The 27,150-nt window shown below is 52.4% G+C and overlaps 2 protein-coding genes across 4 annotated transcripts in view; both read right to left on the reverse strand.

The window, feature by feature from the left end:
* Positions 1 to 27,150, reverse strand: part of SDK1 (sidekick cell adhesion molecule 1) — a 539,173-nt gene that overhangs the window by 222,009 nt on the left and 290,014 nt on the right. For all 3 annotated transcript variants that reach the window (XM_068566067.1, XM_068566068.1, XM_068566066.1), the window contains exons 5-9: positions 17,163 to 17,274; positions 16,300 to 16,490; positions 7,449 to 7,532; positions 3,810 to 4,004; positions 1,059 to 1,175 (exon numbers count right to left, since the gene is read on the reverse strand). In XM_068566067.1, coding sequence (XP_068422168.1) covers positions 1,059 to 1,175; positions 3,810 to 4,004; positions 7,449 to 7,532; positions 16,300 to 16,490; positions 17,163 to 17,274 — 699 coding nt within the window. The remainder of the gene's footprint in view (positions 1 to 1,058; positions 1,176 to 3,809; positions 4,005 to 7,448; positions 7,533 to 16,299; positions 16,491 to 17,162; positions 17,275 to 27,150) is intronic.
* On the reverse strand, positions 24,909 to 26,479 carry LOC137778609 (cytosol aminopeptidase-like). The gene is given in 4 exon segments (XM_068565774.1): positions 24,909 to 24,937; positions 24,940 to 25,047; positions 25,050 to 25,383; positions 25,385 to 26,479. Coding segments are annotated over 4 exon segments (1,566 nt in total).

Below are 27,150 nucleotides of genomic sequence, written 5' to 3' on the forward strand. Positions count from 1 at the left end.
AACGTGAGGAAATAATCAGAAGAAAGTGGAAACTTTATGCACAAAAGTAACCAAAGCAGTTTGCTTTAGCGTTAATTAGAATAACAGAAACCAAGAACATCCTAATCGTCCAATATTGAGAGATTTGGTTAGACAAATTATGATCCATGTATGTGATTGTTTCCTTTGGGTGACTGATTTTGAGTTTTCTTTATATGTGTATGCATTTGAAAAATTTCTCTACAAAGCCATTATTACATTCTAAATCAGGAAAGACAAAAAGAAAATATATAAAATGAAAGAACCCTTCTTTCTGATTAATCTGTAGCTTCCCAGATCTTTATGTCTACAAGCCACGGCCCCAGTGCACGAGTCATACCTTTGAGAGTTGGGAAGCCGAGTGGTTTTCTGGGAGTGAAAAAAGATGTAAGTTTTGAAGTTTCACCCAGATACAGCCCACTAAGCATGACCAGTTAATCTATGAGGATGAACCCAACTCAGCCGGGGTTTGTTAAGGACAGACTATGTGTGCTGTTCATTTAGTGGCAGGTGTGCTGAACGTGTAGACAGGGCTGCAGGGGAGCTGCAAAGAGCCCGAGATGTGACACCACTCTTCACAGGAACTGATACTACAGTCGGATTAAGAGCGCCACACACGTCAAACTGCGGAGGATGCAAGCGATCCTGTGCTAGAGCAGCTTTCTTAGAAATGAAGGCGGATGTAGTCTTAACTGTGAATATTACCAAGGAAACACGCCTTCATTCACAAAGGGGAAGCTGCAGCTGAAATCCAGAGCCCGTCAGGCCCGGGGCACCGGGTGAAGGGCTTGACGGAGGAAAGCGCCGTTCGCACGGTGTACAGAAATGTGCTTCCTCTTCTAGGCTGTGAGCTGCACAGAGCTTAAAGGGTCTTGCTCGTCTGACCCCTCCCCGTGCCCCTAGCACTGGCCCCGGTGGGTGCTCTGTCAATGGTTTTTTACTCTTTACCGAACGAATGAGTGAGAATAACAAACACAACGCGGGGCCGCTGGGCTCGCTTCCTGCGTTGGCCGCGCCCTCCAGCGGGTGCGGGCACCTACCTCTCCTCCACGCGATGGCCGGCCTGGGAGCCCCGGACACCGCACAGCTCAGGACGGCTGTCGCCCCGTCGGTAACCGTGGTGTCCGCCGGAAGCTGGGTGAAGGCTGGGGCGACATCTAGGCAGAGGAGGTGAACAGTGAAATACTCAGTGCGTCGTCCCTCGGAAACGCTCAAGCCAGCCTGGTGGAGTCGGCCACGTGGGCTTTTACAGAACTAATCACAGAGATAACTGAGTGATAAAAAATGAAAACCTTTCAGGAAGACTACAACCCTCCACTACCCGTCTCCCAGGAAGCACCTATCTTTGTTTACAGCCTAAAGAGAAATACGGTCTCGTGATGTAATGGACACACAAGTGGGGAAGAGCAGGAAGAACTGTTTCTGACCAACGTTAAAGAGGAGAGAGATGTTTATTTAGATAAATCAAACAAGCTGCTTTCATTATGTAAAAAAAATAGAAAAAGCTCATTTCCGAATATCCTACATCGCCCTGAAGATGACAGTTTGACACTACCTAGGATCCGTTCTGAAAGTTAAAACAACCAGATTCCAAGGGCTTCAGGGAAGAATTCCCGGGGGAAGCGTTGGGTCTTCCTGTTCACGGGGGACTGCCCGGGCCTCCGGCTTCCAGCAGCCCCGAGTCAGAGCCAGGAAGACAGAGGCAGCTCGGGCCAGCTTCAGGGAGGGCTCCGCTGGCTCTGCACTACTTTGCGAAAGATTAAGCCGGAACCCCTGAGTGCCAGCCGTGACCCGCGTCGCCCAAATCCTGTGTAGGGGCCCCTGGGGTGCCTGGGCCCATGCCCCCGGGGCAGAAGCGGGCAGGTCCAGTGGACCCCGGGGCAGCCGCCCACCTCTGCCCTCCCTCCCCGCTGGGCGTCCACCTCTGGTGCGAACCCCTGGACGACCTGGGGGCCCCCCAACTGGTCTCTTCTCATCCCCTCACTGTCGCCCCTACACCAGGTGCGGAGGCCCTGTGAAAGCTTCGGACGACGCCCGGCCAGTGCCCACCTCAGAGCCACAAAGGCCCCGCTCGCCCGTGCTCTTCGTCAGCGCCCTTGTGCCCGCACACACCGGGGCCGGCTTGTCCCCCCACGCGTCTGTCCGGCACCTGCAGCGCCCACCTCCACCGCGCCTCTCCAAGGCTCCGCGGGGCAGGCCCCTCCCCACCTGCAGGTCTCCGCTCCAGTAAGAACCTCTCAACTCAGAGAACCCACCCCGCCCCGCCCGCCCTCTAAAGGGGCTTCCCTGGCCGCTCTGGGCCTCGCCTAGGCTTCCTCTGTGGGGCCCTCACCGCCCTCTGCCATCTCTCCCCTCCCCCAGGACCCTCCATCCTGGAAGCACGAGAACCTCTTCTTCACGGCGTCCTCTTAGCTCTGTCCCCGAGCCTCACGGGCCCGGAGTAACTGACACAGATGCTCAATAAACGTTTGTTAAGTGAACAAATAAATATTGATTGTTTTACACGCTATTTTTCTTTCATTAAAAGTACTTTAATTAAAAAAAAAAATCCATTTTGCCAAACCCTGTACTTACAAAACAGATATGCGGCATTATCACGATCACGTATTTATTTGTTCACCCTCCAGTTGTCATGGTAACCAGGTTAAGTAGCACTTTCATTTAAATTTCCAAACCGATCCTCCTAAGAACGCTGTGAACTGGGCTGGGTTGGTTCCATTTTGAAAAGAAAACGGAGGCTGAGAGAAATCAGGTGATCTGCCCTGGGTCTCTCCCGAGAGCAGGGTCTGCGAACCACCAGCCCGGGCCAAATCCAGCCCGTCCCTGCTTTCGTAAACGGAGTTCTGTGGAACAGCCACGTCTGCTCAGAATCGTGTGTGCTGCCTGCAGTCTACGACAGCACGGTGAGGAGGAGCAAGAGAAACCACGGCCTTCAAAGGCGAAAACAGGCACCACCCGGCTTCTCACAGAAAAAGCCTGCCCATCCCTGCCCTACAGCACCCTGGCCCACGATTCCAAACAGGCTTAAATAATGCTAATGGGTCAAAACTCAGTTTCTGGCTTAAGTCTCCAGTATTATTTCTGCTGCTTGAAGTGATACTGGTTTCCTATGCTCCACAACGCAGGGGAAATTTGACCCCCGGCCAAGATTGGAGGAAATGACCCCTAGTTTACCAAAACATATGCATGAATATTTCAGGATTGGGTCAGTCCCTTCCTAGTTCTGGCTGACAAGAGCCACTGGCCACGCACACGCTGACCAGTTGGCTTTCTCTGATGGCTCTCAGCATTTTGCTTCCAAAAGGGCAGACGTGAGAGGTAGAGTTCCCTAATCACTAAATTCTACTTCGTTTTAGAAGAACAACATTACGACTATGGGAGATTAAAGAGAAAACCCACAAATATAATAAAAACCTTTACCTTTACTTTATTTTTCAGAGTGCCAAAGTATTTCTGTTACTGGGACAATAAAAGAAAGTCACAAAAGTACTACAATTGTTCGATAAAACTAAAATAGAGAATGAATATAAAAAATGGAATAAAGGTCAAGAGAAAAGGACTAGGGACGAGGTGCTCACTTAACAGTCTTTTCTAGTTCCGTCCAGAAAGGTGGGGGTTTGTCCCTATGTCTCAATAAAGCAGCGTGTTCAAGTGCTGGGGAAATCAAGGCTCCAGAGGGGCAGGGAGAGCGCCCGGGATACGGGTGCTCGGGCTGAACAGACACTGGCATTTTCTGACATGTCCATGGGCCGAGGACTGGGAAGCCCGGCTCTGCAGGGCATAGTACTCACTGGTGACGTCCAGGTAGGTGTAGGTCTGGACCTCCCCGCCCTCGTTACTGGCGAAGCACTGGAAGATTCCTGAGTCCTCCGGACGCAGCTTCTGGACGCGCAGGCCTCCACTTGACAGCACTTGGTATCGAGGGTTCTGGAGCTTGTTGATGGAGACCGCATCCTTGAACCACCGGAGGGTGGGAAGAGGGGCCCCTGTGTAGAAGTGAAACAAAAATCATTAAGTTTCGAGAATTCCTTACGTGAGGACTAAATGGTGGTATTTCAACCGGCATTTTCTCATCTAGTCATCCCTCCAAGCACCCCATGAGCTGTCATTTTTCTCATCGTATGAGAAGATGGGGAGGGAGAGGCCCAAAGGGAGTGGCAGGGGGCGGCTGCAGACCCTTCCGGCTCTTCCCACGGCCTGTGCTCTTGCCCAGACGGTTCTGGCTGCGACTGACCTCAGACAGGGCTGGGAGGAAGGTCTCTGCCTCTGCCGCGGTCTCTGCCCCTGCCGCTCGGGCTCGGGGAAGGGTCACCAGGCGGAGACAGGTGGGCCCCCTCCCCCCGCCGACTGTGCCATTGGGCAGAGCACTCAACCCCTCGTCCCTGTAGGGAACAAGGGTCACAGCGACCTCAAAGGTGGCTGTGAAGGTTAACTGGGTCAGGATATGAGTACCTCCTGGGGCCCAGCCCATGACACGAGCTCAGTGGACGGCACCGCTCGCTGCTCCGCATCACAACTAACGACAGCACTAACGCGCGCCGCCTTGGCAACGCCTCCCTCTAAGGAGTGGGCTATCGCTGACCACCCGCGTGTGCGCTGTGCTGGGGGAGCGATTGCTTAGGGAAAGGCATAAGCACAGGAGATGCATCTGGTTCAGGCTGAGGAGACACGAGAGGTCCAAGCTGTGGCTGCAGGAAAAGTCACCTTGGCCCCTGAGACCAGCGCGGGTGCAGCAGATGAGGAGGAGGGTGCAGGGCGCCCCCGACCCTGTACCCAAGAGCGGAGTGAGCCGAGATCACAGCCAAGACTTCAACCAAGAGGGCGAGGGTCACGCGGAGGCTCCGTGCCCAGCTGCCCCGCCTGGGTGCCCCTTCCTCATCCTGATGATGTTACAGGGAAGACCCAGGCCTCCAGGCCGTGAGACTGGAGCTGCTCGCGGTCTCGCCACCTGGAAGGAGGTTGAGGTTGGGGTCGGATGGGGCGTAGGCGGCGGACAAGGTCACTGGGGCAGAACCCAGGTTGGCGACGAAGGGACTGTCCTTAGCCCGGGAGCACGAGGGCCTCTGCTGCTCACCCCCCAACTGGGTGTGGTCAGTGCAGGTAACCAGGCGGTGACGCACTGCCTCCTGGTGGCCTCGCTGCGTGGGACACACCGGGCTCCTCCTCTTGGTGGCTTTTCCGGGAGCCTTGGGGAACCAGCTGAGGGAAGACTGCTTCCGTTCTCCTTCTTCCTAAACCTGAGCAGGGTCAGGTTACCCAGGGGGGTAGACAAGAGAGCCTGTCCAAGGAACGAGACCACGGCACTCAAGACAAGAGTTCTGGGCTCTGGGGGGCACAGTGTGTTTGTTGTGGCTCTGCGGGAAGTGCAGAACGTCTGGGCTTATTTCTAGATCTCAGATGGCGCTGTGCCTCAGTTTCCCTAATTAGAAAATGAATTTCAATAAAATATCTTGATGTGATTCATGTTGAAAGGCACACGCAAATCCCTTGACTTAAGATGCTATGTAGGTATAAGATGTCTTCTTCAATAAATAAAGTTAATGTCGTGGAATATTTCGAGAGAATGTATTCTCAGATTTTGTTCTTTGCCTAAATTATGTTTCCTGTCACTTTTCATTAAATCCGGAAATTAAAAAAAATCCATTGCAAGGTAAAAGCATAAGCAATCCACGTAAAATCTCATAATAGCAATTATACATGATGTAGCTTTCATAAAGAATAACCACTTCGCATGCTGCTATAGTTGCATTGTCAAAAGAAAGAAGTAAATTATATGATGGCAAGGCAAGGCTGAAAGACCCGTTCAGTGTATATTTATAAGCGTGTACTTAACAAGCAGTTTACTCTGCAGAAATCATGCCAGAGAAGCAACCTCTTGTCAAGGGGAGAGCCTAACATTGTCATTTATTGAAAAATAATTGTTAGTGTATAGGGAACTAGGAGTATTTCTATTTTGGGGCAATTTAATGTCATAAACAGAAATCTCATCCCCACAGTATTGCAGATTCTCGTTTCTAAAATATAAGGACTCTAAATATTTTGTAGCTTCACTTTCACAGAGTTGTTGGCCTTAAAAAGCGGGGGTGTTTATAGAGAAGAGAGAACAATGCAGCCACAGTAAGGCAAAGAGTTCCACTTGAAATTCACAGGACTCTTCTCATTGCTGTCTTCTCCCGCCCTGAGCCTGAGCAGCGGAGAAGAGAAGCAGAGCAGGGGTGGAGACTGCACCCTGGGACCTGGCGGGACTGGGAACCAGAACCACTGAGGAAATGACGCTTCCGGGCGGCAGCAGCTGTTGCAGAGGCTCCGTGGATGGAGGGGAGGGGAGGGGACTCCTGGCCGGACGCCCCTCCCTACGCTGACCCTCAGCACTGTCCTGAGCGGCACTCGCACTCCTTCCCAGAAATGGAAAGTGACCTGCACATCGGTGGTATCTGTTCCGAGTCCCAGGGCCTTGGCTCTCAGGGTCCAGGCCGAAGCACTGGCTTTGGAGCTGGTGCCTGTGGGTCTGGATCCCGTCTCCACCAACACGTGGCCCGAGGCAGGCCGCCTGTCCAGGGCTCAGTGAGCAACGCCCCGGCGCCAGACCGCGGGCGGAGCGGAAGGTGTCTCCTTCATTGTCCTGACTGCGCCTTGAGTGCGTTACTTAGCTTTGCTTCTTAAGGGGCGTTTTCCCATGTATAGAGGGACGTAACGATCTCTCTCTTACGCAGCTGTCCTGAAGATTCACAGAACTGTTACGAATCCTCACCCGCCAAGCTCTTAGAAGAAAAACCCCACCCTTAAGATGAACAGGTGTTAACATAAAGGGTCCTTTTCCTCACTTGACAATCCCCAGAGGACGCGTGAAGTTTTGTTTATGAAATTGCCGTGGAGAGCCTGTCTGTGTCGGGCGTTTAGCGTAACTACTTGCATGTTGGACACGAAATGGGAACAGTGGGCAACAAGGGGTCCAGGCTCTCGGGACGAGAGGCAGAATTCCCTGAGTGACAAAGGGAAAGTCGACTCAAAGCTGAAAGGGGGGAAAAAACAGAAGATTTCCTATCCAAGAAGTTAAAACAATCTCTCTTCTCTCAAGTGGGCGTGGTCACCAGTCCCACTCACCCCGTGGATGAGAATGAACTTCCTGCCCCAAGTCTTAGGGGTCGCGCGCTTGCAGAATCAGAGCCTTTGAAGGGAGTCAAGGGGACAGGACTTCGTCTCTCTCTGTTGGGATGGACAGGGTAAGGCTTCCTTGCTGTTCCCTTGGGGAAATATTACCCCTGCTTTGCAGGTTACACGCTCAGCAACTGAGTTCTACTGCACGCCAGCGGCCCCGTTTCTAATCGTCACAGTCCACCTGTCGCTATCCAGAGGACGGCTCTGCCCTGGAGATGCCATTTCTGTTCCTCCACCACGTCGCTGCTTGCCCTGTGGCTCCCCGCACTCACCCATGGCTCCACACACGATGTCCACGGTTTCTTCTACTTCCACTAAAATCCGGCTCTCGGGTTCCTCGGTAAAATACGGTGGCTCTTTAAACAAGAAAAAACCAAAACAGCCCGTAAGCCAAAGAGGTATATTTCAGAAGACCCTTACAGCCTACAAGAGTTTGAGCTCCTTTTAAAAACTATTTTTGAAAACTTCATTAGTTACCATCGTGCACACAGACTCAGAATTCGGTGCGCAGAGGCCAAAGGCAATTTATAGCCTAAGGTTTTGGAAAGCAAATTACTACTCAGGGCAATGGCTACTTTTCAGTTTATGGGCTTGAATAATGGAATATCTTAATTCACATTTTAGAAGGACTATCCCATGAGGTTCATAAAGGTTTATATTTACAGCACAGTATTTTGTAGTCTAGTTTGCTTCAGTATCTAAACTAAACAACAACTCAGGAAGCATGTCAAATAAAGCACCACAGACAGGCACCCGGCCTGTTTCAGGGAACAGGGCAGCCTATTAACATATTTTTTAAAGTCTTAGCAGTTCTTCTTCTCCAAAATATAGATTTAATACTTCAGTGGAATGCAAAATAATAGCTAAGAGAAGAAAGAAAATGGGCCTCTCATCCATCTTCAGTAGCAAAGGAAACCCAACCACTTGCATATCTCCAGACACCCTGCTCGCCCGCCTGTTCAACAGCAAAAAAAGCAGTGGTTGTATGAAACAATGAATTTCCTTGGAAACTAAACTGCAATATTTTTCTCAGTTTATTCAGCAGGAATTCAATGGTGGCATGGCCAAGTTCGAGGAGTATTAAGGTAGTAGTGATTTCATTATCATGATAACAAAGGGCCGTTGTATTCACTTTCCGTGTGATAATTTCCAGGCGCTGTCTTCCAGAGTGGTTTATTTCCACTGTAATTGTGTCGAATGTGGATACTATAGCTTGGCCTGCCTCTTGTATTGACTATATCTTTAAAACAGGGTGGGACCTAAAAGACGAAAAAGAGAAATGAAAACTTAGCATTTCAAGGAGATGATTAAGCAGACAAGGCTGAAGGCTCCTCACTGGAAGCAGTCAGGTATCAATCCTGCAATCACCTGCATCGCTCAAGCAGAAACAATCTGCTGAAGGAACCAGTCTGGCTGAGGCCACGGCTGCAAATTCACTAGACGGAGGCAGATTCTCCACTTAGTTGTGTGTGTGTAGAGACCAGGCCTCAAGAAATACTGCAGAGAGCCCATGTCTCTTTTTCAAGCTGGTCTTCATCGTACACTGCTGCGTGCACACTCATGCGTGCACATTCAGCCGCGTCTCCTGCGTCCATAACAACGACAACAGCGTTGCTTATGCTCTAACTACACAGCAGCTGCACCCTGCCAAGGCCCTGGTGTGCAGGTCACGCCTCATTTTCATCAGCAAATGCTGAAGTTGATATCTACCCCTGTGGTCTGGTTAAAGGGATGTGAGGGGAAAGGAAAAGAACTAAGCTAAAGCATCAACATCTGCTATGACGGATTACAGTTTTCCTTTCTTAACTTACACATTTTATTTTGAGATCAGTGGAGAGTCCCACGCATTTGTAATAAATAATAGAGATCTCTCGTGTCCTTTACTTAGTTTCCCTCAGCGGGGACATCTTGCAGAAACTATAGTCCAACCAAGATACTGACAGTGAAACGCGTAGTCTGTTGTATTCAACGTCCCCCCCCCCCAACCCCGCCCCCCAGCCTTGGTTGTTCTCGTGTGTACGACTCGTGCAGGTCTGTGCACCCACACCACGGTCAAGATGCAGAACGGGTCCACCACCACCAGCCTCCTCCACGCTGCCCTTCTGTAACCATGCCCACCCCAAGGTCCCATCCTGAACCTCTGGCAACCACGCATCTGCTCTCCATCTCTATAATTCTGTCCTTTCAAGAACGTTACATAAATGGAATGATACAGTATGTAACCTTTGGAACTGGCTTTTTCCACTCAGCATACTTCCCCCGAGATTCTTCCAAGAGGAGTCACACTTTGGTGGGAAGAATCCATACCTATAGATGCTCAACGTCTACAGGACCAGACAACTCCCGAGGCGCTGATGGCGGGTGCTGTCGGGCACCCTGGCCGACGTCCCGGGGCTGCTCTCCCTTGCCCTGCAGTGCCCAGGTCTTCCCCAAGTGCTGGGGGGAAAGCCCCCAGGGCCAGAGACAACGGGCCCCCCTCACATGGTGACCTGAGGCTGGACCGAGCTGACTGAAGGCCCGGCTCTGGGACTGCAGGTGCCTTAGGGACCCCCGGGCCTGCTCAGGGCGGCTCCTCTGCGAGCGCCGCCATCCCCGCCCGGCCAGTTCCCCGGGGCGCCCGGCACGGGCTCACGGCTCCGTACCCTCTGTGGCCCTGAGCTCAGGGCCACCGGGCTCCCTGGCGCGTCCTGTCGGGCGGCCTGCCAGAGCTGGCCAAGCGCTGTCTCCTCCGCAGCCAACACCCAGGCAAGTTTTAGTGGCTGGAGCCAGGGAGGCCAGGTCTGCTCATTTACTGATTCTCCTGCGTTTTTCAGAAAGTCTTCCAGGTGCTGAGCGCTCAGAGCAGCCGCGGGGCTGCCGAAGCCCTCACAGGCCCACGCGGCTTCCGACGGTAACGTCATCTCTTCCACACGCACGCGTTACCACTCCTCTCCCTGCTGACCCCGTATTCCAACCCAGCTCAACAGCGCCCTCAGCTACTTCTGCGAATAGCTGCCTATAAGGAGAACAGTGGGGGAAAGTACCGGGCGTATCAGCCAAGAAAGACTGAGGTGACTGGTGGGGAAAACCTGCTATGGACGAGTCATTCCCACCGTGGACTTTTCAACCACTTAACCTTCAAAGGGCAAGTGCGCGTCTTAGCTAATCAGCAGCAACTCTGTCTGGAAAGGGTACCCTGCCAACGCAGGCGCACACTAGACATTCAAAGATTTATGGCAATTGCAGCCGATAAAACCGGGGACTGAAACTAACACTTTGACCTCTTTTGAAACAATACGAAGCCGTCAGGAGAACGCTCTCATCCCGTGCGACACTGGCGTGTTAAGGATAGGCCAGCCATGCAGGCTGTCGTCCACATCCCCCGGGGGCCGCGGGCAGCTCCTCCAGTCAGCACAGCAAGCCTCCAGCCCCCCGACCTCACGGCTTGAGGCAGGGCTACCTCCCAGGCAGCCCCCAAATTAGGATCCCTCAGGCTCTCCTGCCCTTGATGCTGGGCTTTGCCTCCTGCACCATCCACCCCCCAACCCCGGCTCACGGCACAGCCCGGAGATGCCCCCTCTGCCGTCTGCCCTTCTCCCAGAGCGACCGTCTCGGGAAGTGGCAGAGCCCGTGGTGTGCCCTTGACTCACCACCGTCGTCCACACTTGGGTGCCTTTGTCCACTGGGGTGGGCAGAATGCCCCCCGGAGACGTCCACCCCCAATCACCGGTACCTGTGAACATGCTACGCTACGCGGCAGGGGGGACTCTGCCGACGTGACTGAGGTCATCGATCTAAAAACGGGGAGATGATTTCAGAGCAGCTGGGCGGGCCCAATCTCATCACAGGGACCCTTAAAAGCAGAGAACTTTCTCCAGCTGGCAGCGGGAGTGACGGCAGGAGGGGGGTGTCAGAGATCCGCGATGTGAGGAAGACTCGGCCAGCTGCTGGCTCTGAAGGCGAAGGTGGCCGTAGCCAGGGATGCCGGTTGTCTCCAGAACCTGAGAAAGACCCTCCAACAGCCAGAAAGGAAACAGGCCCAGTCCCACAACCGCATGAACTGGATTCTGCAGCCCATGGGTGAGCCGGGAAGTGGATCCTCCCGGGGCCTCCGGAGAAGAACCCAGCCCAGCCGGAGCCTTGGTTGCAGCCTTGGGAGGCCTGGAACCGTGAGGCGACGCATCTGTCTTATTTTAAGCTGTTGAGTTTGTGGTCCTTTCTCACAAGAGCGACACAAAGGCCGTCACTGGTCCTGGCTCCTCCCCGTGGACCAGCCTTTCTCAAGTCGCCTCGTTGGCAAATTCGGACCGATCTTCAAGGCCAGTCCTCGTGTTCCTTCTCCAGCAGAGGCTCCCTGCCCTCCCCGGGCCGGGTCTGCCCCACCCACGTACCCCCTGGGACCGATGACCCACGTCTGTGTGCTGCGGCCACCACGCTGGAGGCTGCTTCAGGGAAGGGCGTGGCTTCGTCATCTCTGTGCTTTTGCGCCTGCCATCATCTCTGGGAAGACACTTAGAAACCGCCCACTGGAGAAGAGAGAGAGGAGACGCCCACAGACTTCAGGACCCCGAAACTCCTTCAGGGGCGGAGACGCATCTAACTCGCCTTCATCCCACCCAGGCTGGTGCTCCCGCTGGGTGCCTGGCACTCGCTCTGCGCCGGTGAATGACAGGTGGTGAGCGGAGAAGCAGAGGATGGCGGGGGAGCCTGGAATTGGACGGCGTGTGGAAGAGTTCACACCCTGCTCCCCAGACAGAATTCCTGCTCATCTCGGGGCACCAGGAGCTGCCCATGCTGCATCCGGGAGCAAGTCTCCCCAGCATCGTCTGAGGTTTGTCTCACACGACTTTTCCTTTCGTTTAAGGAACAGTTCTGTAATCGCTCTTTTCTGAGCTTTAAGCAGTGATGAGATGCCAAACGGATAAGTTCTACAGTTGGTGATAGGATGCCGACAATTAATTTGGGTGCTTCTACTATGGGTCGTATGTGAAAACTATAAAAAAGACATCTTAGGCTTTTCTTACACCGATGTGACGAGTTACCAGGCAGGAGCTCTGTAGATCTCCGTGAGGAGAGGACTAGGCCCCCTGCAAGGTTCTCTTCCGGCCCGAATTGCCGCGAAAGCCCCTCCCTGCCAATCCCAGGGGCGCCCCCTCACTCCCCGCCTTGCCGAGGGTCTTAGCACTCACTGTGGGGAACCATAACTGCCGCGTGAAGGGACCGCCTTCCGCGTAAGACCCTGGACGCCGGGACCAGCACAGCATCGGGGGGGCCGACTCAGTAAAGACCTCTGTGTCGAGCGGAGGGAAGGAAGGACGAGAACAAGGAAGGGAGGAAGGAATCTGTGTTGCAAACAAACATCTAGGGGATGGTCAGTCTCAGCTCTAGGAGAGCAGCTTCTCAGTTGCGGCGCTGCTATCAGGAGAGAGGTGTCACAGGTAACTTGTTATTTTAACAGTAGTTCAGATATTGGAGCTTCTGCGTGATGCATGTATAAAAAATCAGAAGAGACCTGAGGTATCCAGAGAAAGCTCCGTACAACTGTCATGCCCACCCACCCGAGTTTCTGAGCGGGGGCTGAAGGAGGCATTGCGGCTCGGGCAGGACACGCGTACGCGTGGCCGCGCTGTGCGTGGGACCAGATCCGTCAGTCTGGACGGAGGCTGAGACGTTGCAGCATTGGTGAGAGGCATCATCGTTTTGTTTACACCCAAGAAAGAAGAAATGCTCCCGTGGGTTGTGAGGCACATCCTGATTTCGGAGGCTGCAAGCGTGGAAGATGTGTCATGTCACCGCTGTAGGTAAAGCACTAAGGGTGACGTGTGTCACCGCGGAGTCCTACCAACAGCTCCCAAAGCTGCCATTTCAGTCCTTCCGTGTCCGTTACTTCACACGATCCTCACAATACGAGCCGGAATCATCTTCTGCAGCATCCACATTTCACAGACGTGCACGCTGAGGCCCCCAGCGGCCAGCGAGTGGTGCAGTGAGGACCTGGGCGCAGTCCCGCCTCCAGAGCCTGTCCCGTCACGCGTGGAGCACCAGTGACCCCTAGAGTGTCCACTCTCTGCAGGACAACAGCTGGCACAGCGTCACTCCTCTGCCTGGTGCACAGTCTGAGAGGTCACAGAGGCAACTGGTGACCACCGAGGGAGTCCTGAGGGACATGCAGATCCACAAGGCAGGTAAGGTGGGACCCGGGCGGGAAAGGCCATTCGTCCTAAGCACAGGTGCTCGGGGCTCTGAAGGGCGATGGTCCAAGTCTTGGGTTGGCCTCCCTGAGAAGCAGACCTGAGTCAGGGTTCCCTGCCAGTGGTTTATTTGGGAGGCGATGGGAACACCATCAGGAGGGCGGGAGGCCGGCTGAAAAAGAGCACGTTACCAAGGCAGCTCCCGCTGTAGGTGACTGAGCTTATGCCGCTGGGGAACTCTGGAGGCCAGTGAAGACCACAACCTCCAAGTTACGTCCCCACCTCAGGGGTGAGGAAGCTTGGCCGATGATACTCCGGTCCACGTGGCGCTGGACTCACGCACGCCAGGGGGTGTGGATGCCAGCACTTCCAAACTGTCACACGGCGGGTGCCCTGGCCTCACGCTGGGGCAGCCCTGGCTCCAGTGGCCAGGGGACGCAGTCAGGAAACGGGCCCTGAGGCGCCTGCCTCATCGCGTGGGGTGTGCGGTGTGTGGGCAGGTAAGGAAACGAGCGGTGAAGCGACAGCCGCAGACCCTCCGCAGGGCAGGTGGAGGAGACCGTGGACCGCCAAACCCAGGAGGCCGCTTTCCCTGCTGTGTGCAGAGTCGCGTGTGTGACGCCGTCTGCAGTCAGACCCGAGCTCCTGTTTAAACATCAGAAATTAAGCAGTGCAGCAGCGGAGTTGACAGGTGGGCTGAACAGCCTGTCTTGTCTCATCAGTAAGAAACAGGAGTAAATGGAAGTCAATCTGTGTCTGCTTTCTTTCATCTGCGTGTTCATATCGATAGTTCACCGCACGGTCCCACCAGTGACAGGGCCGTGGAACCGGGACCAGGGTTTCCTGGGGATCCCTCCCTCCACGATCGCTGGGCTCAGGGCTATAATCTCCCAAATCACTCTGAATTGACAGAGGCTCTTGAGGGCTTTCCCAGGATGATTCAACCACAAAATCCTACCTGTCACAGCAAATTCTTATGAGTAAACGGGATTTAAATGAACATCATAAAGGTACACGAGTGTGTCCGTGTACCTTTAAAAGCCAGAACATGGAGAGATGGCAACTCAGGAGAATACAGAAACAACCTGCTCTGGAATCCAGATGGAAGTGCAAAACCCAAGTTCACGTGACAGATTTAAAAATTTTTTTTTTCAATAAATTTATTTATTTATTTTTGGCTGCGTTGGGTCTTCATTGCTGCACGCGGGCTTTCTCTAGCTGCGGCAAGCAGCAGGGGCTACTCTTCGTTGTGGTGCACCGGACTTCCCATTGCGGTGGCTTCTCTTGTTGCAGAGCATGGGCTCTAGGCGCGCAGGCTTCAGTAGTTGTGGCACGCAGGCTCAGTAGTTGTGGCGCGCGGGCTCTAGAGCGCAGGCTCAGTAGCTGTGGCACACGGGCTTAGTTGCTCCGCGGCATGTGGGATCCTCCCAGCCCAGGGCTCGAACCCGTGTCCCCTGCATTAGCAGCTGGATTCTTAACCACTGCACCACCAGGGAAGCCCTTAAATATTTAAAAAGGGAATTATAATGGAAACAAACGTTCTAGTTTACAGGGAGATAAATTTCTTCTCTTGCTTAAATTACCTTGAAATGTTTTAACACGATATAGTCCTGTCTGCTGGAGATTTACACGTTTACAATTTTAATTTGGGTTCAATCTATAACGCGCTGTGCTCATGTAGCTGTAGATCACCCCCGACAGAAAGGTCCTCGCCGGGAATGGGGATGGGGTATTGACATCTCTAAAGCGTGGATGAGAAAGGGAGCAGAGAACCAGCTCTGATCCCTAGTGGAGAATCAGCAATGATTTGTGACTCAAAACCTGCCTTCTCTGATGCTTTTAAAATTCGTGCACATCTTTCAGAGGGGCTGACAGGTTTGCATCACTTGAGTTTGGCAGTCATTTTCAGGCCACAGAGCCGTTTCCTAATGATTTAAAGGAATGTGACACACTCAAGGCAAACTGCCTTTTATGCAGCATTTCTTCACACTCTTGCTAATTTTTTATGAAAACACAAGCTTTTATTTTTCCTTAGTTTGCAAAGTGGCAAACTGCAAAGTATGTTACGTGAGGGGCGATTGCTCTCAAAGGGCTTTCTGCTTATGTGGTCCTTCCTGTTCTCCATCTGCCTTGTTTGGATTGAGAGGAGAGAAGCAGAGATTCTCCCACCTGAAGTGGACCCTGAAGGCACCTCTTATCAGCAGTGGCCACTAGACAGGTCACTGCGACAGTGACCACAGCCACTGCAGAGGCCTAAACGTATTATAGCAGCTGAAGAGACGAGAGAAATAAAGGCCTTTGCCTCACAATTTAATGTAATCTTATCATAATCTGAAAATAGACTGAGGATTCCCTTAGTCTGTGTACAATGCACCTTCCTAAACATCGAGATTTCCCAGCATTTAGAGCAGCTCAAATGTGCCTAATTTTGTCTCCTTTCTCCCTGGTTTAAGAATAACACATGATTCTAGGAAGCCTCTCTGTTCTCACTTTCTAATTTAACAAAAGGTAACACCCAAGACTTTCTGACTTGCTTCTGGGTCAAAAAATAAAAAATAATGGTCATAGATTAATCTCTGAACATTGATCATAACGGCCAAATAAGAGTTACAGAAAAGCCTCATGGCAGAAAGGTCAGCACAGGGAGGTGATAAACATGCCAAGGATTTCGACGCTCTATTTCCCAAGCTTTACGATTGGACGTTTTCAGAAGAACGGTTCTTGGGAGTATTCAGAACATCAACTCTTTGGACTTAATGCACTGATATTCTTGGGAAAGAAGAATAGGCTGAATCTGGGAGATAAACTCAACTTCACTTCCATGTGCTGAGTTAAAAACAGTCGGTGGAACACAGGTGTTAGCTACGTTGTTTCCACGGCCTGGGGTGTGCCGCCGCTCTCCGAGGATGCCCTCCGAGGATGCTGACGCCATCACTCCCAGTTTGAGCCTTACCTATGATAGAAAGGAAGGCTTTGGCTGTGGCGGGCTCGAAAGCGCTTCCTGGCAGCGCCGCCTCGCACACGTACTCCCCGACGTCCGAGGAGGTCGGGGTGCTGACGGTGAGGCGTCTCCCGAAGCTGTGGAGCCCACTGGTGACTCTCACCCCGTTTCTCTTCCAGGTCACACTCAGCTCCTCGACGGGCCTGTGAGAACGAAGGGCTTTAGTGACAGTAACTGTGGATCATGTAGATGGCAATAATAATCATTCTACCAGGAACCGTGGTGGGTTGAACAGTGGACATTTAAAAATCAATCCAGATATAACTCTACTCCCTTAAGGCACGCGTCAGCGACACAGGCTGCTCAAGGGCTATTGAGCAAGGATAGCTAATTGCAGCAGCGACGGACCATAAGTGCTAATGATTCCATTTGCTCAGGAAAAGAATGTTTAAAACAAATACTGCTAGGGGACACGCTACATGGGAGGCGGGATCACGGGGACTCCATTCCGGAGCGACCACTAATGGGGCTGAGAACACCTACGACGACAGAGGAGAAGAGAATTAACCCTTTCCTTTGCACCCAAAGGAGAGCAAAGCTCCTCTCTGCTCCTCAGCCAGAATCTAAGAAGAGACCCTCTACCATGACCCAGAGCTAAAGTGAAAAGCGCTGCTTTCCAATACAAATATTACCTTCAGTATAAATACTGCAGAAGAAGGCCCGGGACAGGTCAGCACACCCACGTCCTATCTTCCCGTACGCACTGTGCCCACAGCCCAGCTGGATGAACAAGACCACCATTGCTGGGAGAGCCAGCCACACGCAGGAGGTGTTGTCATGGGTTGTTACTCCCCGCGTGGGGGACTGGCACGCACCTGGCATTGGCTATGCATTCCAAGGTGGTCTCACTGGACCCGGCCACCACGCTTCTGTTGCTCGGGGGGATCACGATGACGGGGGCCACGGCTTCAGGCGTGCCAACATCTCCTGTGGCAGAGAGAGCAGAGGCCCGTGGAACTCTCTGAAGTGCAGAAGTTGTGAGGATCGGAACGTGACACGAGAGTCTCGTCGAGCTGCTCCGACAGGGCACCCAGCACCGCGGGACCCAACCCCAGCCCTCGAGGGGCACTCGGTGTGGTCCTGGTCCGTAAACACACGTCCCGCCCAGGGACCATGGGCACCGAGTGCTCCCGCTGCTTCTCCACACATCGTGCCCATAAAGGGCTTTAGACTGCTGTGCATTTTCCAAAATGCTTGCTGACTTTATCAATTTTAGACTTTGCTGATTGAGTTACCTGGTCTACCCACTACTTTCAAATCCGTTCACTTCCACAAATATCTCACGCACCAGGCCCTCCGCTGGGCACGTGTGTGTTTGGAAAGCGGCTGCTCTCTGACTTGGGCCCGAACATGGTCCCCGGAGCAAAGACATCCCATGAACCAAGGGCTCAGTTCTGGGCGTGCATGTTTAATCCCTTCTCTCTGAAAAGTAAATATTCCGACTCCATCTCTGTTGTGTGAGTATCAAACTATAAATAATTTAGCTCATACCTCTGGTGACAAGGGAGAAAAAAAACACAAGATGTTTTTGCCGCTTTTCTCTAAAATACAAGTAATACCAAAATTAAACTACGTGCGCATTACTACTGTTTATTTAGGGAAAATGAAGACCGATCAAACATTTTGAGAACAGGACTTTCAGTAAAGGGTGGAGATGGAAGAGGCTGGAAATAAAAATAAATTGACATCACAGCAAATGCCCAGTGCTTCCTGGAGGACCTCATGCTGCAGAGACCCGCCACCACTGCGAGCAGCTGAGGAGAGCCGTGGAAGGTTCCAGCTGCCGGCAATGCGGTCAGGGCGTTGAGAGAGAACAGGGGGAGAAAAGAGGACTGGCCTCTAGTCAGTTTCCCACAGCTCTGAGTCCTGCTTTCACTGCCTAAGCAGTATGAGATTCTGGAATTAAAGGTTCATGTGAATTAAAAAAAAACAAAAAGCTTGAGGCGGGCAGAGCCAACTAATCAATTTTTTAACCCTATGTATCGACTAGTTACTGCGAGGCCGTTTCAGGCCCTCGGGGCTCCTGGCAAGCGCCAGGCAGCCTTCCCCTCCCCACGCCCGGCAGGGCCTCCCGGGGACCTTCCCGCCGCCGACACCCTCGGCTTGTGAGACTGGGGATGGTGGGGCTGGTTATCAGACCGCCGAGGATGCTGGAGTACAGACACGTTCGTGACAAAGGCTGAATGCCTGCCTGTCATCTGTGAAAGCCGCGGATGAGGAGGAATGACCTGAGCAGCTAGTATTTGCAAGCAGTCATGTGAAGTGAAGGAAGGCAGCGGGGCGCGCAGAGGTCGCCGAGCAAGGTGCTAATTTGGCATGAATCAGCGCTCCGCCTGGCGCCGGAGAGGAAGCCCCCGCTCAGCACTTGTCGCTGCCCGGAGGGCCGGGTTCTCCCCACCCCAACCCCCCCACCGGCGGGCGGGCGGCTCAGCCTCGTCTGCGCGCTGCCCCCGAGAGACCCGCACGCGACAGACAGGTCAGCGCTAGGCCCGAGTTCACAGCCCCGGGGACGAGCGAATGGCAGGACGCACGAGCTGCTCCGCGCTCCGCGGTGATTCCAGCCGCCCCGGGGACAGCGGAAGTCGTCCGTAATTGTGATTCACACGGAACAGCAACTTCTATCTGTATTGCTCTCGAGGCCCAAACCATTACACGATTTCAAGGGCCCTCACCCATGGGGTCGACAGGACGAGGCGAGCGAGCAGCTCGGCTCGGGGCTGGTAAATGTCAGCCTGCCCTCAAACCCGGCCTCCTTGTTCTGTCTGGTGATGCGGGAGTCACACATGACGCTCGGAGAAGTAGGTGCCAGAGATGCAGATAAAACGTGACGGTTCCTAAAAAGTGCATTTCTAACACACACACGAGGTACACACATGCCGGCAAAGTGACCTTGACTTCTGGAAACTACAACAGAAAGATCAAAGCAAGGTCTTGTGATTGAGGAGGCTGTGCGTTTTCTACTGAAACTTAACATTTCAGTCAACTTTCACGTAAGCTCCCAGATTCCACATTTCTCGGTAGCAAGGATAGTGCTCGTTGTAGCACACGATGCTGGCACACTTTCTTCATTAAAAAAAAAAATGTTTTAAAATTTCAGTCAAATTCGTATGAGCACGTGGATTAAAAAGAACAACAGAGAGAGGCTTAAAACGAAACGTAACAACCCAGTCCTCCCCCAAATGTGACTTTTAACTTGTCAATGGGCAACTTTGCTTCAATCAGGCGGGAGGCTCAGTGCTGTCCCGAAGGGACCCTGAACCCCCGAGTGCAGAGCTCTTTCCTCTGGGGCCATTCATTCTCAGACGGGGGGGGGGGGTCCTTACCTGTCTGTCTGTCTGTCTACTCACCTTAGCTGCCGAGTACTCTACAGTGGGAGGTAGGAAGCAGACTGTCCCAGACACAAACCATTAACTACCCCGGCTCTAGCTCTGGGTCATAACTAGCCCCACGGTGGCCAAGTTCGCTCCCCAAGCCGAGACCTTCTCCGCCCACCCCCACGGTCATCATTCCTCCATCCAGACCCTCGTTTCATCTCTCAGTCACTAACAGCGCCTTCTTGTCCCGTGGACCTCCGTCTCTTCTTCCTGTACTGCATTTTAGTGGGTTTTTACTTCTTTTTTAAGTGAGAGGAGGTCATGGATGTGCATTTTTAACCTGCCAAGCTGACTTTTCTACCAATTTTTTTCCCACGTTCAATTTTTAGAAGAAAAATGCAAAGAAGACTATCTGGGCATTTTTAAAAGAATAAAACGACCTCTTCATTTCTGGTACTCCCACGGTGTCTAAGATATAATAAGCACTCAACAAAGACTCAATGATTGGTTAATCTTTTCATAAATATTCTACAATAATGAGCCACTACTACCACCACCAGGAAAATTACCCTCTCCTTCAGGGTTCCACATTAAAAAACATTTTAAAAATACCATATGCCAATGTATTAAGAATTATTGCCAAGAAGAACGAAAACAAAACGGGAAGCGGGAGGGAAACTGTACTTCACCAAGTTCCCACACGGCCGCTCAACATTCTGTTACGCGTTTACATTTACAAATGTTGCCCAATTTAATCTAACAACAAGCTATTAAGATAGCTATTATCATCCCCCTTTTATGGATGAGAAAATTGAGCCCCAAAGTCACATGACTAACATGGTAGAGAATGGGTTTTAAATAGAGGAATGTCTTCATCCAAAGTTCATAATCTTTCTTTCATATAACGATGTTTCCTCCTAATAAAAACTCTGGTTGTGCTCAGTTAACCAAAAATTAAATGAACTAGAACACTCCTTCCCCCGAGCATTTCCTTAATTGAGACTTTACTGTAGCGTTTTCAACCGAGCGTCTCCCAGGTTGGTTTAGGTGGGTGGGAGGTGAAGGCATCGAAGCAAAAGAGGATTTCTGCCGAGGTCAGCAACAGTGGGTGCTAGGTAGCTTCAAAGGCAGAAGGGCGAATGCTTCGTAGTTACGGGAAGACAGGCTCCTGGCAGAGGGAAATGGGGGCCCACTCCTAGTCAGTTTCCCACATGAACCCCTTAATCACTGGAGAGGCTGAGTAGAGAGGAGCGGCCCAGGTCGCATTTAATTAAAAAGTACATTTAAAGAACATCAAATCTCTCAGACAGAAGAAGAAAAAAAAAAAAGTTCAAAGTCTACCAGAACCGCTAAGCTGTGGAATTACTGCAGATAAAGTAGGATGAATGGCACACAGCCTGCTTCCCTGCAATCGAGACAGTGCCTGTGGTGGGAGAGCAGCGTACGGATAAAGGGCAAGTCACACGGACCCGGGGTCAGGAGCACAAGGAGGGGTGGGAGGTGGTGACCGAGACCGGGAAGGAAGGAACCAGCCCCGCGGACATCTGGGGGCAGAGTCAGAGAGTCAAACTCTGGAGACAGAAGTGGGCAAAGGAGGACACAGGAGCTCAGCCAGGTGACAGCAGGAGCCTGGGGGTTGTGAGGAAGAGAACTGAGTTTAGAATCCGGTGGAAATACTCTGGCTCCCAACGGGAAGCAAGTTACTCAACTTCTCCGAGACTAATCTTCCTGATTTGTAAAATGATGCCCGTTTCACGGGGCCGTTAAAACCAGGAGTACACATTTGACACTCTCACTTTCGACGTATGTTTGTATGTGTACACTTCGCACGTCAGACGGCGTGTGGCGCACAGGACGTGCCACGGAACTCGAGGCCGTAGCACCACGGTGAAGGGGAGACCAAGGCCCTCAGTCCCTGCTCTGCCCCGGGGTTTCCCGTCTCTCTGCCAGGACGGCCTCCCTGCAGGCGCTCTGAAGGCCTGTGCGCCCTGGCTGTGAGGCTGCGGGGGGCTGGACCTCAAGGGGAGGCCCGCAGCCCTGCTCGCAGCCCGGGAGGTGCGAGACCGCCTGCAGGCTGGGGGCCCACACGTCCCCACGCGCCTCCTCATGCAGGTCTCCACAGCTCACTCAGAACACAGCCTCTTTCTTTCAAAAAAAGAGCCTATGCCCTAAAAGTGGAATTTTTCAGAACACCTGAGAAAGCAAATCCCTCGTTTGGGCTTCCTCTGTCGGAACCGTCACCTTGCGCGTCCTGCTTCCTAGGCGAGCGCTACTGGCCACGCGCCTCAGGGGATCTTCGCGTCCAAACTGGCGAGGCTGTGGCTCTCCCCTCTGTTCCCTCCGTGGAGCCGGGTGTCCCCCTGGCCACCCAGAAGATAATGAGCTCAAAGGCCACCTCCACCGGGAGATGTTGAGGCACATCTGCCCGGAGACACACAAACATGCAAGATGAGCCGACCACACGGGCACACGTGTTCAACCAGAGGCGACCCCGTTCCGGGAAAGATGGGGCAACGACAAAGGCCACGGCCCCCAAGACTCCAAAGGCCCTTGGCTCTCCAGTTCCTAGTGGGTCCAGATCTACAGGGTTCTCACGCTGGTCAAAAGAAGATCCCCTCCAGAAGCAGCAGCTAATGGGGCCTACAGGACCTTTCGAAACCTCCAAATCTTCCTGCTCCAAAACAAGTGGTCTAAAATTTGTAGGAACAAAAGAGAAAAATAAGGTTGGGAACACACACGGGGAGTAAAAGGCCTTAGGAAAGCTCTCAGTGCTGAGCTACAGGTTCCTCGGTGTTATTTGAAAGCTTTTTTCAACATCCAATAATGATAATATTTATTGGTTGTGTTGACCAGATGACATAACAATTATAGACACGCTTTACAATTCAGGCAACTGGCTATCTGGGCAGAGCAAGAAGTGACCCGTCTCGAGCCAGGGCCACGGGTGCTGGGCTCCTTTGGCACCTTTGGTGCCAGCTCTCACCTCACTGCAGTGTCCCGATTTGTGGGGAGGTCTGTCCACCTTCTGGAATAAGGAGTGGCGGATGTGTTATTCATCTTTGCACGAAGCAAAGTGCCTGGGCTATAAGAGCCCTTCTGTGAGCACTTGTTGAAGGAAGAATTAAGTCTTGTCCAAATAGAGCACGGCTGGTTATTATTATCAGCTCTTTATCGCTATAGGATGATACGAACAGTAGCAAGTACCTCTTATTTCCAGGCACTGCGCGAGCGTGGGGAATATGAGAGTTAACTGCACGGGGTCAGAGGTCAGCGACGTCAAGGAGGTCTGGGTTCAGCAGAGGAAGAGAGTCACGTGGGAAGAACAAGCAGCTGGTGGTGGGGTCAGGAGAGCCGAGGGGGGGGACGCGGCAGGATGCGGGGTCGGGAGTGCCGCGAGATTGATTCTCCCAGGGGAATCAGGAAGGGCTTGAGCCCGGCCCTTGGAAGATGGGCAGTATTCGCCAGGCAGAGGAGGGAAGGAAAGGCATTCCAGGAACAGGAAAAAAGAAAGTGGAAACCGGGTTGGCTTGTTGGGAAAACTGTCAAGTGGTTCTTGAAGGTTGAGGGGAAACTGGGGCCTGGGGGTGACCCCAGAGGAGGCTGTCAGGGGAGGGGGGCCATGCTGCCGAGTTTGGACTTTATCCAGTAGGGAATGGAGAGCCACTGAAGGACCCTGAGGAGGAAAGTGGTGACGGAGACCGTGCGGGGCTGTCGCGGGCGTCGGGGGAAGAAGAGGCGCCGGCGGCAGCTGGATGTGTGTGCACGGAAGCTCTCCCGGCTTCTGGCTTGAGTGGTTTGATGGATGGCGGAGCAGCTCGTAAGAGTGAAAGCTCAGGAGGAAGAACGGGCTGGGGTGATGACGTGGGCGTGTGAAGCCAGAGGACAAGGAGGCCTGGGGGTGTCTACGTGGGCAGGGGCACCGGCTGGTCTGCGGCACGAGAGCTCGGGGATGAGCGTGGAAGGCAGCACTTGGACGAGCCCCCGGGCGGCGTGGAGTCTTAGGGCGCAGGCACAGGATGTGCACGTGGACCGGGATGGCTGGCGGTCGGGGCAGCGGAGGAAGGAGGAGAAAGACGAGCTGACACTAGGGAAAAAGAGGCTGTTGTTCCTTCCAGATGAACAGGAATTCTCACACGGGCGGTCAAGGCTGCTCTGCTCAGTTTCTGAAGATGAATCTCTGAGTTCGCCTCGTAGGACAATTGCTAAGAAAGGCGGAGCTATATGTAAGTGAAAATCCTGACCTTCCCCAAGAAGCGTTTCACTGTGCCACGGAGCACACTAGCAGACACTGCAGAGCTCGAGCCACTCTTCTGTTCAGTTCTATAGCTCAGCTTCTGCAAACAGGCTGCCTAGGGCCATTCCCAACCGCTTTCCGGCGATAAAAAACACAATTTAATTGGTCCGTCTCTTATGATTCTTGACCTTCTTCCATGCATAGCCAGGTACATTGGTGCCCTTTTGGGGGATGGGTGAAAACAGCTCCAAGACATTTTACTTAAAGAAAATCAAGTGGCTTTTCTTTTCTTTTTTTTTTTTTTTAAATAAATAAATTTATTTAAAAAAAAAAAAAAAGAAGAAGAAAGCTCTACTGCTTTCTGCTCTCCCACTTATTAGCTTGGTGACATCGTTGGCATGTTACTAACCCTCTCCTGTGCCTCATTTTCCTCATCTGTAATGTGGGGATAATAGTACCACCTCACAAACTCAAGCTCATCACTGAGTGCCCCAGAGTGATTATTAACATTGAGAGCCAACTTAATTACTTAGTTCATATAACACAGCCAGAAGAGACAAGTTATATTATAGCATCACTGGGTTTATAATAATATATAAATGAATGTCAGAGCCACACCAGGGAGCACAAAAAGTTGGATTTATTGTTTCTGACAACTGCAGAGCGACTTTTAGTTTGTTCATTATTCCCAGCATCACAAATCCGAAATACAATTTTGCTCCTCAATTACAAACATATACTCTGAAAAGTGATTAGGTAGCTTTTAAAAAATCATCATTATTCATTTAAGATAGAATATCTTAAGAATCTTTGCCAAGCAAGATATTAGCTTTACCTTTATAAATCTCTGCATAAAATGAAAAACAAATCAAGGCATACAAATTTCATTTTGTTCCATGTTTTTAAATACCATCCTTTGTTTCCCTTAAAAGATTTTTATCTACTCATTCAAAAGTATTCTGAAGCTCTACTGCCCGTTTAAGACAGAAAGAAGGCATTTTAGAGCATCTGAACTAAGCGCTGTCTTGACTGAACCGAAGCAGAACTCGATCAGGGTCCTCGTGGGCCTCCCAGCCACGCCTTCGCACAGATAAGGAACCTCATCTTTGTTGGTCATCACACCTGCTGTGTCTAAACGCGCCCGCGTAGGATAGTCACAAGTTCTTTCGGAAACGCTGCAGCCGTACGTGCTCCTGCAGATCTGTATTTTCCAACGTTATTAACATCAGCAAGTTGGCAACCTACAACCTGTCTTGTGTGATGTTCAAAGAGAGGCATCCTCCAGACACGGTCTCCCGTTTCAATTCTAGTCTCAAACAGTTTGCTCCACAGCCAGGAAGAGTCGGTAAAGACCCCAGTGGCACCGGACCCCAAAGCTACGTCCGTGGCACCTGTCAGGGTGGCGGCATCGATGATGACCTTTGGGTTCAAAGTGTGCGCGTAGCAGAGGGCATCGGCCAGGACGAGTATCCCCTCAGCATCCGTGTTAATCCACCCGTGTGGTCTTCCCGTCCTTGGATCTAACGACATCCCCAGGCTTGCTGGCCTTCCCACTGGGCATATTTTCACAAAGAGGGGCCAAACCTACGATGCTGATGGGCAGGTCGAGCCTGGCAGCAGACATGACGGCTGAACAGGTAGTGGTGGCTCCTCCCACGTCAGCCCTCACGAGGTCCATGTTTGCAGCCGCCTTGATGGAGATGCCGCCACTGTCAGAGGTAATCCCCTTCCCAACAAACACCAAGGGAGGTTCACTTGCATTGCGGCTGCCTTTGTAGTGAATTTCCAGGAAGACTGGAGGCTCTTCGGACCCTTTGGCCACACTGAGGAATGATCCCATTTCCTGTTCCTCAACCCGAGGCTTGGGTCTGATGTGGACGTCTGTTTTACTACTAGCACTTTTGAGGTTCTTCTCAGTAATTCCGGAAAATCTGGTTGGCGTCATCTCATTGGCGGGCGTCTCCATGAAGTGGCATGCCAGGTTCTGCCCAGAAGCAAAGAGGACTCCCCTTTGCCAGGCCTTCTGATCCCCACTTCCATGGGGCTTCACTGACACGGCCACCTTCTTTTTCTGCTTCAGATCGTCATACTCGTAGAGCCCAAGCACCACGCCGTGTGCATGGGTGTCTCCGCGCGCATGGGTGTCTCCGCAGGGGTCCATCTCCACGGACGGGATCTCCGGGTCCTGAACCTGTCTGCACCCCGCTGCAACAGCGGCTCTGATGTTTTCTTTGCCTTCGTGCCAGTTCTCCTGTTCATCAACTCCGGCCGTCGTTTTGCCGACGCCCACCACCACCACGTGGGGGAAGTCCTCATGCAGACCATAAAAGGTTTGGGTTTTGCCTGCCTTCAGGGGTGGTCCAGATACGTTCAAGACTTCTCTCAGCTTTCCAGACACCAGTTTATTAAAATTCTCTCCTGCGCTTGTAAACTGGGGCACATCATCCTGTTTTTCTTTGCCACAGATTCCTAAAACAAGGCCCTTCGTCTTGTCCGCGGCGGCTGGACCGGGTCCCCAGGAGCGATTCCCGCTCAGATATCGGACGGGCGACTCCCGCGGCAGCCGGAAGAGCCGCAGGAACATCTTTTCGGCTAGGCCCCCGGCACCGCCCTCCTCCGAGCACGTGGCGCAAGGAGGGCGAGTGCGCGCCCGGGAGCCCGGCTTTCGCGGGGGTGCGGGGGGGGGGGGCGAGGTTGCGGGGTGCGGGGGGCGGGCTCAAGTGGCTTTTCCACTCATCAGTTGCTTTTGCAACCCTTCGGAGTCTGTCATCTTTCTCGGCATTATTAAAACGGCCTGGCAAAGGGATGAAGTGCTCTCCTGCCTGCAGAAGCATCTCAACAGGCGTGTCTGATCGCTTGCCACCATGGGAGCCGGCGTCTTGATAGCTCATATCCTGTAGAGCTGAACCCTCCAGGTCACATACGTTTTAAGAGACTAGGAGATATATGTGTGTGTGCGTATATATATTATATATATAATCTCCAAGAACCCACAGAAATTATTATTATTATTATTTTTTGTTAACATGTGCTACAGTAAAAGGTGTATAGGCAACAGGCAAACCAGGTCATTCCCTCAGATTCCAAGAGCTGAGTTTCTCAAGGCAGAACCTGGGCAATTTTAAGACGCACTTTATTGTGAAAACGGAAATAAACAGCATGAATTTTCTCCTGATTGGAAAAATCTTGTTCACTAAATAGAAAGTTCCTCCCACCTTTCACTTTCCCCAAACTCACTTTTTAGGTTCTGCCCAC

This window comes from Eschrichtius robustus, chromosome 16 (assembly GCF_028021215.1).
Source record: "Eschrichtius robustus isolate mEscRob2 chromosome 16, mEscRob2.pri, whole genome shotgun sequence".
Taxonomy (NCBI): Eukaryota; Metazoa; Chordata; class Mammalia; order Artiodactyla; family Eschrichtiidae; genus Eschrichtius; species Eschrichtius robustus.